The sequence below is a fragment of the Anomaloglossus baeobatrachus genome, chromosome 5 (assembly GCF_048569485.1).
Source record: "Anomaloglossus baeobatrachus isolate aAnoBae1 chromosome 5, aAnoBae1.hap1, whole genome shotgun sequence".
Lineage (NCBI taxonomy): Eukaryota > Metazoa > Chordata > Amphibia > Anura > Aromobatidae > Anomaloglossus > Anomaloglossus baeobatrachus.
In genome coordinates, this window is record NC_134357.1 from 428,007,155 (window position 1) to 428,018,260 (window position 11,106).

The 11,106-nt window shown below is 42.0% G+C and overlaps 1 protein-coding gene across 1 annotated transcript in view; it reads right to left on the reverse strand.

Annotated features, from left to right (window-relative positions):
• Positions 1-11,106, reverse strand: part of ADA (adenosine deaminase) — a 123,821-nt gene that overhangs the window by 56,929 nt on the left and 55,786 nt on the right. The window contains exons 2-5 of the mRNA XM_075347756.1: positions 10,255-10,316; positions 9,097-9,219; positions 4,786-4,929; positions 4,057-4,172 (exon numbers count right to left, since the gene is read on the reverse strand). Of these exons, the coding sequence (XP_075203871.1) occupies positions 4,057-4,172; positions 4,786-4,929; positions 9,097-9,219; positions 10,255-10,316 (445 nt within the window). The remainder of the gene's footprint in view (positions 1-4,056; positions 4,173-4,785; positions 4,930-9,096; positions 9,220-10,254; positions 10,317-11,106) is intronic.

Genomic DNA, 11,106 nt, shown 5'->3' on the forward strand with positions numbered 1-11,106 from the left:
TGCAGGGCCCCCCTCCTTGTGTACCAGTCGGTCATGTTCTAAACCTAACCCTCCCAAACTTTTTGTCAAGAATGTGACTAACATCTAAAAATTTAAAAGTTAACATGTTTAAAATTATCGCTAAATGTATAAGGCTTAGGCTAGGGACCCACTTTGCGTTCACCTACTTGCAGTTTTGAACACACGTTTTGGGCTTAATTGATTTGACCAAAGTTGCCTTTTTCAGAATTTTAGCGCTGAAAATGCATGCGTTTTTGACGCGTATTTGATGCGTTTTCAGCGCTTTTTACCTGCGTTTTCACCTGCAGTCTGATAGTTGCGTTTTGAACATAAAGACACAGCTTAATAAAGTTTAAATAGTCAAATTCTTTGAAAAAATGGGGAAAAAAAATCAAATCTATATTCATAGAATAAATCATTAAATTACATTTTATTCATTAAATTATTGCGTTAATATGATATTTTATGTAAAAATAGCAAAAAAAGTATTAATTTCCTTAATTCAAATTTTCGGACTGTGTGTGTGTGTAAAGGGACATATGAATTCATTATTTTGATGTCCAAAAAACATGCATTTTGGTAGTCCAAAACGCATGTTTTCTGCACTGAAAAAGCAGGTAAAACGCTGAAATTTGAAGGAAACTTGGTTTTTGCCATTTGTCATTGACTCCAATGTTAGCAAAACGCACCTAAAATGGCAAAAACAACTGACATGATGCTTCTTTGAACGCATGTTTTTTGCCACAAAATATGCAAATTAAACGCAGCATTTAGAAACGCAAAGTGGGGTCGGAAAATCCACTTTTTCCATAGACTTTGCTGGTAAATCAAAACACATGCCTTTTGGCATGAAAAAGGTGCTTCCCAAAACGGACCTAAAATGCACCTAAAACGCAGGTAAAAACGCAAAGTGGGGCCCAGCCTTAAGTGCACACACACTAAGTATTAGGTTGCAGAAATTTCTGCACAAAATCTGCATCTATTGGCGTTTTTGACGCTTTTTTTTTATGTGTTTTTTGCATGGCCATCATAAATCTGGAGCCAGCTCTGGGTACACCTGGTTATTTACATGGCATTATTACTGGTGTGTATACAGATTGCATGTGGGATTATGGTGGTAGACTCTAAAAAAAAAACATGTGTACTCTAATATGGTAATGATGGCATACTCTCTTACCTAAGCTTCTTCTCACTACACAGCATTTGTCTTGGGGCATGTAACTGTGAAACATATTGGGCTGTAAGGGAGGTGTATGCCCCAAAACAATAGATAATAAAAAAGAAATAAAAAATTAGGCAAACTAGAGCTATGAAAAACTGGTTGCAAAAGCCTTTATGCCCCTTAAACATTTTGGGTCCAATTCATTATTGCATTTGCACTTTTTTTTGTTGCGTTTTTGTATTTTTCTGCCTTTGTTTGTTTTTTTTGTACCAAATTTTTATTTCTGTCTTTTTCTAATTCTATTTTAGGCCTCCTTCACACGTCAGTGATTCCGGTATGTATGATGTCCGTTTTCATAAGTACCAGAGACGTGGACATATGCAGACCCATTAAAATCAATGTGTCTGCACACACATCAGTGTTTTCTCACAGATGCATGTACTTGTGTTCCGCACAGAGACAAGTATGTTTTTCTCTGGCAGCACTGATGTCACACGGACCACACACTGATGCAATCCGTGTGACATTAGTGTGACACGTACCAGAAAAAACAGGTGTCTTTAAAATAACATCATTTTCTAAACTCGCCTGTCTACAGCACTGCTGTCTCTAGCTCTGCTGTCACTTGCTTCTGGGCCCTCTAATTATGCTCATGCATATTCTCTGCACCGCAGGCCCAGAAGCAACAGCGCCGGATACATCAGCACCGAAGACCGCAGCGCTGTGGACAGGTGAATAAAAAGTTCCTGTTCTCCGTGTGCTATCACGGCTAGCACACGGAGAACACACCTGTGCCAAAATCACAGCACACAGATGGGCCATGTGCACCTTCAGCACGTCCGTGCAAAACACAAACGTTTTTACGAACGTGCGAAAGGGGCCTTATACCTGTTTGCCTGTTTAATCCATTTTTTTAGCTGACCACTGTAGGCAGTGCTTAGAGTTTTCCAAATATTTTCGCCTGATTCATCACTTGCAACTTTTCAAAAGTCCAAAATTTTACACAAATGTTCTCCAGTCTCTTGCCTTGAGTGATTTTTTGTAGACCATACATTTTTAGTTAAATTCTCATCACCGAGTGAGCGCATCAAAGATACTACTACCTCATCCCATAAACCCTTCACCACTGGCCGCCGCCACGATATATGGGACATATCCCCCAATTGTCCGCATCCTCTAAAACATCTATCCGAAACGTTCCGATAAATAGCGTGCAGGTGGGCAGGTACATTATTGGCCCTAAGGAATATCTTTATGGATGTTTCCGAGAGGTCCACCTGATTACTTCCCTTTGTAATAGCTTCGTAACATCTATCTCATCTGTCCAGGGACAATGTAAACCCCAGATCCGCCTCCCTCTGGTCCAGAGCCTTTAATTTAATATCTGGTGGTGAGCGATTCAGAATAGAATATATTAAAGAGATAATACCCTTCCCTCCCGGGTCGTATATACAGGATCTTTCAGAACTCGTAGGCGAGAGGGTTCGTCGCTCATCTATGAGGCAATACACAAAATTATATATCTGTTCAATTCTGAAGAGTTCTATTGTAGGTGGGGAGAATTGTGTTAAAAATTCTGGCTTAGGGCGGCTTTGCACGTTGTGACATAGCACGTGCGATGTCGGTGGGGTCAAATCGAAAGTGACGCACATCCGGCGTCACTTTCGACATCGTAGTGTGTAAATGCTAGATGATATGATTAACGAGCGCAAAAGCGTCGTTATCGTATCATCGGTGCCTTCACCGACATTTCCATAATGCCGGTGCCGCGACAGGTATGATGTAGTTCCTCGTTCCTGCGGCAGCACACATCGCTATGTATGAAGCCGCAGGAGCGAGGAACATCTCCTACCTGCCGCCGGCGCTATACGGAAGGAAGGAGGTGGGCGGGATGTTTACATCCTGCTCATCTCCGCCCCTCCGCCGCTATTGGCCGCCTGCCATGTGACGTCACTATGACGCCGCACGACCCGCACCCTTAGGAAGGAGGCGGGTCGCCGGCCAGAGCGACGGTCGCAGGGCAGGTGAGTGCATGTGAAGCTGGCGTAGCGATAATTTTCGCTACGCCAGCTATCACAAGATATTGTACCTGCGACGGGGGCGGGGACTATCGCGTGTGACATCGCAGCATCGGCTTGCGATGTCGCAACGTGCAAAGACCGCATTAGAGTACAAGCTAAAGAGGGGGGCCAGATGGGCTAAACATTTGATGCGTCTGTTCTTCCACCATCTTCCAACATCTTCCATGTGAACCTGGTGGAACCCACACAGCGAGGGAAACATGGGGTTGTTAAAAAAGGGGAGCAATGGTGACGGGTTAGATTGCAGCTGATACTGGAACATACTGTAGTTGACCTCCATAACACTATAGTATTGTGGGAGAAATCAAGCGTCTTAGAGGGTAGCGGGCCTGTCAACCATGTCAAGCCACACTTAAATGGGGATAATAAGGCATTTTCCACAGTCACCCACCTCGGAGCCCTATTAGACCATATATTTTTAAGCAATTTTTACAACCTTTAGAAAAACGTGACTTTTTGCTCTATAAAAAAAAAAGTCAGTAAACTGGAAGACGATTCTTTACTTTGCATAAAATTCATGAAACTTGTGTGCTATTTTGATGAATTTGGTGCAAAAAAAGCGTCCGCGAATATAACAAGAAAAAAACGCAGACGTTGAATTGGACCCTTTGCCTTCCTATTTTGCAGACCTAAATAGCGTATGTGCGAGGCACTGCTCAGTGGCTGACATATGATTGAACGCAGGCTATACACTACACAGCAGGTGCCCAATACTTCATACCGCACAGTGTCCCGTTAATTGACCCTTATCTATAATACAATCTATGTCAGGATAGAAGATAAAACAGAGCAGCGGGGGCTGGAATACATTACTTGGCATGTGCCGCATGCAGCATAGAATAGACCTGGCTTTGATGTTGAAGGCTTTTTCTCCTTCCCGTAATCCTTGATTAACAAGGTTAACTACATCATCTGGTGTGATGTTCCCCCTGCGGAGACAAGAGTGGTACAAGGACAACAACTTGTCAATAATGCAGTTTGCAGCTAATGAGAGAATCTATGGCAATGGTAGACACTAGGTGGCGCTGTGCTTGTTGTTTTTTTATGCCACTGTTGGTTACAGGGACTCGTATTGTAGATCAATACTTATATATTACGATAAAACATGAGAATATGGCACTATAATGCCACCCAGTTCGCCCTTCCACTCTGCAAGATATGATATTCTTATAACATTTTTTGAATTATCTTTTATGAGCCTTACCTGGACTTACAGGTAGCTACCTATAGGTGGCAGTAGAGTGCCAGTTTTATTCCCTATGAAGAGCTAATTTGCATATTTATTTCCCAGGGCGCATTGACTGTAGGTCTCCCTATAAAAGTTGGATCTCCACAAGGAGGATCCGAACCCCAAATCATTGTGTGAATTAGAGAAATTAGACCGCCAGTTATAAAGGCTAAAAATAAATGTGAATATTGGAAATTTTAAAAGGAGGTGAACATATCATCTGATGATGAATCTCCATTATCTGTCTAATGCGGTGAAGGATATCTACACATTAAGTGAAGAATGGACATTGCCATCTAAAAAACATCACTTACTCTTTCTGTCCCCATGGGATTGGGTCCACTTTGGAATTGGCCAAAAAGTGAGGGCTGTATCTGACCTCCACGTACACCACCCCTTCCTTTGCTTTCATTTCGACAAATTCATAAGCGACCCTCTTAATGGCTTCTCTGTCACCTCTACAAGAAGAAATAAATCGATTATTCATTGTCATGGAGCACAGTGAAAAGTTTTTCAAGGAGTTATATGTAGTAAGAAAAAAACGTCTGATTTCTTGTCTGAGTTGTGCCTGATATTGCAGCTCATTGATCTGTCCTTCTACCACCATGCTTTACACTGCAACTCGATTTGTTCTGGGGGTTTTCTGCTTTGAAAAAATAAATTCACCCGGAAGTCAATGCATGGAGAGTGGATTAAAAGCTCAAAAATAGTAGTAATAATCTTTTCTTCATTGTTTAGTCACTTTTATCAGGTAATGGCCCACATAGACTAAATCAGATGAGTTCAGTGCCTGAAAAATCACTTGAAAGACTCTTCCTAATTATTTCTATTGTAAGGCTATGTGCGCACAGTGCGTTTTTCGCGGCGTTTTTGCGGTGCGTTTTTGGCCTCAAAACTGCATGACTTTGCTTCCCCAGCAAAGTCTATGAGTTTTCATTTTTGCTGTCCGCACACAACTTTTTTTTTAAGCTGCGTTTTTGAGCTTGAAAAAAAAAATGGACATGTCAATTCTTTCCTGCATTTTTCTGCGTTTTCCGCCCATGCAATGCATTGGAAAAACGCAGCAAAACGCAGAGATCAAAAACGCAGCAAAACGCAGCCAAAAACGCACCAAATCGCGGGAAAAACGCATGCGTTTTTTACGCGTTTTTTCGACGCGGGTGCGTTTATGTGCGTTTTTAGCGGCCAAAAACGCAGCGTAAAAAAAACGCAGCGTGCGCACATAGCCTAACACCACTTTGCTGTTCATATATTCGGCCTTTTGAGGTTTTGAAAAACGCCTGGTTGGAAAATAGAAAGTAAAAATCAATTTTTTTTAAAGTGTTTCTTGATAAAATCAGCTTCAAACTAAGTTTTGTCTAATCAAAAACTGAACGGAAACTCTTATGTTTTTGAGGAGTATTTTAGAGAGTTTCCGCTCCAAAATGGAACAAAAAGACTCTGTGTGAACACACCCAAAGGAAGAATCTGCTCTACTAATTATATACACATCTGATAATGTCCCTAATAAGGCTTAGGGTACGCTCACACGAGTGTATGACTCACACGATTATCGGATCGCATCACCCAACACGGCCGCACACTCTCCGGACAGGAGCGTGTCATCTGCATAGAAATACATGCAGCCGACCGCCTCTTGTTAAGAGTATGCGGCCGTGCTGGGTGGTGCGATCAGATAATCGTGCTAGTCATACGCTCATGTGAGCGTACTCTCATAGTGAGGCCTGGACAGATCAGATTTTCTCCTTGTTCAGACAGTTTCTCATTCTCAAGAGAAATAGCCTATTTGCACATCACATGATGGACACTCAGTCAGCACTGGACCTCTGGTGAGGAATTATGAGCTCAATCCTGGACACATGGGAATAAACTTAATTTTTACCTATTAAATTTAAATGGTTAGACCACAAATAAAATGGAAAAAGCGCAATGGCTTCTCCATATGTCGGCTGTGCCTGGCACTGCAATTTGGTCATGCATATTGGACGAGCTGCAGTAGCAGGCACAGGCGCTACAGTTTGTGTGATCACTTCTCAGGACCCAGGCCATTAGCCAAGTCAGTAATCGGTAGACGTTGGACAGGACCCCAGAAAATCACCTTCTACCTCCCAGTATCCATGCTTCTTCTTTTGATTAACTGGTCTGACACATCCTCATGGCTGTAGTCAGATGTACATGTGACAACGAGCCCTTACAGCTAATCAAAGGAAGAGTCGCGGATGCTTTTCAGTGAGGTGGTTTGCTGGGCTTCAGTCCTGTGTCCACAGACTACTAACATGGGCTATGCATTAGGTCCTGTGAATCGATTCACACCGAGCCTAACAGATGTCCGTCCATATGTAACTACAGTACCTGGCACAAATGACAAGTTTTGCTTGGGTAAACAAAAAAGAAAAAAAAAAACTTTAATGTAATCATGTACAATCCCTTTAAACCTTGGATAACTGCTTTAACCCACTCCCAACATAGGACAGACTATTATGTCCTGGTGTGGGCATACCGTAGTAGCGAGCTGGAGAGCTGATTCCATCCTACACAGGCAGATGCCAGCTGTGAAATGACAGCAACATTAAAAAGGTCAACCCGGGACATGCCCATCGGTCACTTCAAACAGGTTCCCATGGCAGCCAGAGGCCTGCCAAAGACCCCCATCTTGGTAATCGTTCCTGTGAAGCCCAGTCACATGCTAGGCTTCATTGCACATCATTATTTTCACCAGGAGCGTACGTAGAAACCATTGGGCCCCATAGCAGAAGTTCTAATTGGTCTAGTCCAATAGGCATTGTTGGTCTTTGCCTGGCATCTTCTCTTTCCTCGCAACTATGTCCTGCATTGACTGATGTGGATGACGCATCCTATGTCATCCACACAGTGCTGTAAATTTTGCACCTGTGCAGTTGAAGCACAGACCTGGGCAGAACAAAGTCCTTAAATGCACCGGCGGTAGCAGAACAAAGTGTGCCAACCAGGCATGAGATTTATAGCACTGTGTGGATGACATAGGACATGCCTGCACAACATGTGGCCCGCCGAAAAATGTTGTGCGGCCCGCATAGAGCCAGGAGTCTGCGTCTCCCACTTCCCTACGTTCAACTGTATATGAGTTTTTCAGATGTGAATACAGTTAGAACACATTCACACAATCAGGATTAGTTGAGGTTTTTCTGCACCATCTCCGCACATTAGTTTACGTACGTTTTTTTCATTGCAAAAAATGGGAACCAAAAAAAAATTACAGCTCACTGAACAAAAATCAAGCCCTCATTGATGGAAAAATCAAGCCCATTGATGGAAAAATAAAAAAGGCAAGGTTCTCAAAAAAGTTTTCTTTTTAGCACAAAAATACAAAAGTAACTACTGTATGGAACTTTTGTATCACCATAGTAGTACTGAAGAATTAAGTTACCAAGGCATTTTTACCGCACACTGAATATTAAAAGCAATGATGGGATTGTGGATTTTATTCACCATTGTAACCCACTTAAAATGTATTTCTTTGTTTTCCAGTACAATGTATAGTTAAGTACTTGGTGTCATTCAATACTGCAGTGCTTCTCACAAAAAAAAAAACACAGTGTCGGCAAAAAAGAAAAAGTTATGGCCGGTGGAAGAAGGGGCGCAAAAACATCAAAAAGTTCAAAAATGAAAATTATCGTCAATGGGAATGGTCAAATGGGAAAAACAGTGGCGTTAGTGGTATCATGAATGATTTGCCTTGGGGTTAACATATTTCCCAAATACCACGTAGCCATGGAAGATAATTTCTCATTTATTGATGTGTATTATAAATTGTTTGTCACTGCCTAAAGTACACGACTAAAGACACATTGGGCGCAATTTACCAACATTTTTTTCAGAGTAAACAACATAAGACACTTTGAGAATCTGCAAAATTTTTGCACAACATGTAGTTGTGCAAAAATGTGACTACACATTAGTTTCACACAGCTCCGCCAAATTGGGTGGAACAGAACAGGACATGGCAACGCTTGCCGATCAATTTCATCTATGGTGTTAGCATTTCTGCTGGATTTTACAACTATTTGAGGACTGAATAAAAAAGTTTTTAATGTGGCGCACTGGAGGGCTTTCTTCCGTGTGCCCACAAACAAGGGCGTATACAAAGAGGTGGTATACTCCTGCTTATATCTGCCATATGGGGCCTTGCGCCTGTTACTGTTGCTCACACCATTCATATAAATGGAATTAATTGCCATGCCAAACACAGGTTCTGTACGGTTGAGCCTTTGTGGGTGTATTATAATAAAGGGGACTTAATGCTCCGAACCTCTGCCCTTTTCATTATTCTGGTTTGTAAGGGTGATCAAGCATTGCATCCCCTTTGGGGACAAAAGCAGCAGCTGCATAACCTGAATCCTGGTACTAAGCTCCTCTAGGTCGTCTGAGCCTTGACCTTCTTAAATTTCCTATGTTTTCCTTTATATCAATAACCCCAGAAGATTAGACAAAAACAAACCAAGAATTCGCCTGAGGACGTCTTTTCTTCACTGACCATTCAGATCAGCGTTCAGAACACAACATCTGGTATATAAATGGCTACACATGGGGAAGAGAAATTATAAATTGTAATGACAAGGAGCTGGCGAGGCCGGTGAGTGACTCACGCTATGGCAGGCATGTAATGGTTGAATTTGCCCAGGAATTCTGTTAGACTTAGAGGTTCATCATATGATATGACCTTAAGGAGTCCTTCCACCGTGTCTGCGGGGAGTTTGATCTGTCTTCTCCTGTATGGAGGAAAATTGCAGATTAGTAGAAATATGATAAAAAACATATAGACAGCTACAACAGGTCTACAGTATAAGAACCCTTGTAAACTGCGCCATACCAAAGAATAAAATGCTCAGGTTCCTATATTCTTTAAGTATGTCATGGGAAGGTTTCCAAAAATTAGATTAAGTCAATAAAATATAGGTAAAATGGATGCCACAAGTAGTACCTTGTCCTCCGTCTTGTCATATGCCTAATCCTTTCTTCACCTCCAGTGCCGTAACAATTTACCCATAAGGTAAAGAAAAATCTGAACAAACAGATGGGTTGGTTGCTAGGGATGCACTGTCTGGCAACCATATAAAAGCTGTGGTTGCTAAACAGTTTGTCCATAGCAACCAATATGTCTCTAATAGATCATTTAGCAAAAAAAAAAATGAAAAATGAGAGCGGAGACGGAAAACTGATAATCAGGCTACGGCAAAAATCAAGTTTTGTTTTTTTACAGGACTGCTCTACGAAGCCAGAAGAGACGGCCCTGTGTACATTGTTCCTTAATTTAAAATATATATTTACATTCCCAACCCCTATCATAAAACAGAATATTTTAAAGTTTCAATAACGGTTATATTTTTTCTCAATTTTAGTTGCTAAATTCTTCTAGGTGCCCACATTTGCTTTTTTTTCCAGCTCAAAAAAGCTGTTTTTTTGTGCTTCTTTTCATCCTTCTTTTCATGCTTCTTATGTATTGAGATAGGGGGGAAAAGCAGAAGCATTTGACATGTCGCTTCTTTTTGCAGCAACAAAAAAAGCAAGGAAAAAAGAAGCACTGTGGGCACAGCATGTCACGATTCTCATAAACTTTGCTGGAATGGGATGCATTTTTCTTGCTTTTTATCGGTCAAAAAATGCAAGGAAAAAAGCATGAAAAAAAGTCCTGTGGGCATTTTTATTTTAGATGTTGAAGGTGTGAGTGTTCGGGTTGAGCGGGCTGTTTTTTTAATACATAAAATAATAACTATTACCAATATACATCATGATTAGATTATTACTTTGCAAAATGGATGATTGTCTCTGGTTTGAAGCTTCCATCCAGGTGAACGTGAAGCTCAACCTAAAGGAAGAGAAAAGGAAAGAAAATAAATCAAATAGTCAAAAAAGTAAAAACAAGGTCTACAATAGAAATGTCACTCAGGGACTCAATTCGGTAGTTGAAAACACAATACAACAAACACCTTTGACTAAAGCGGGCTTTACACGCTACGATATATCAAACGATATGTCGTCGGGGTCACGTTGTTAGTGACGCACATCCGGCCTCCTTTGACATATCGTAGCATGTAACACAAATGAGTGACTGTGAACGAGCAAAAATACTCACCTTATCTTTGCTCGTTGACACGTCGCTCATTTTCAAAAAAAAAATCGAACGTCCTTCTGTGCTCCGGTTGTTCATCGTTCCCGAGGCAGCACACGTCGCTCCGTGTGACACCCCAGGAATGATGAACTGCAGCTTACCTGCCTCCCGCCGGCAATGCGGAAGGAAGAAGGTGGGCGGGATGTTTACACCCGCTCATCTCCACCCCTCCGTTTCTATTGGCCGGTCGCTGTGTGACGTCGCTGTGATGCTGAACGTCCCTCCCCCTTCAGGAAGTGGATGTTCGCCGCCCACAGCAAGGTCGTTCGGGAGGTAAGTACGTGTGACGGGGGTTACTGACTTTGTGCGACACGGGCAACAAATTGCCCGTGCTGCACAAACGATGGGGGCGGGTGCGATTGTAAATGCGATCGCACGAGATATCGACGCGTATAAAGCAGCCTCAAGTCTGGGCTCTCAATCGCTACTACCCCGACCCTCACGATAGATGGCTTTTAGATATTTTTGATAGAGCCAGACCACAAGG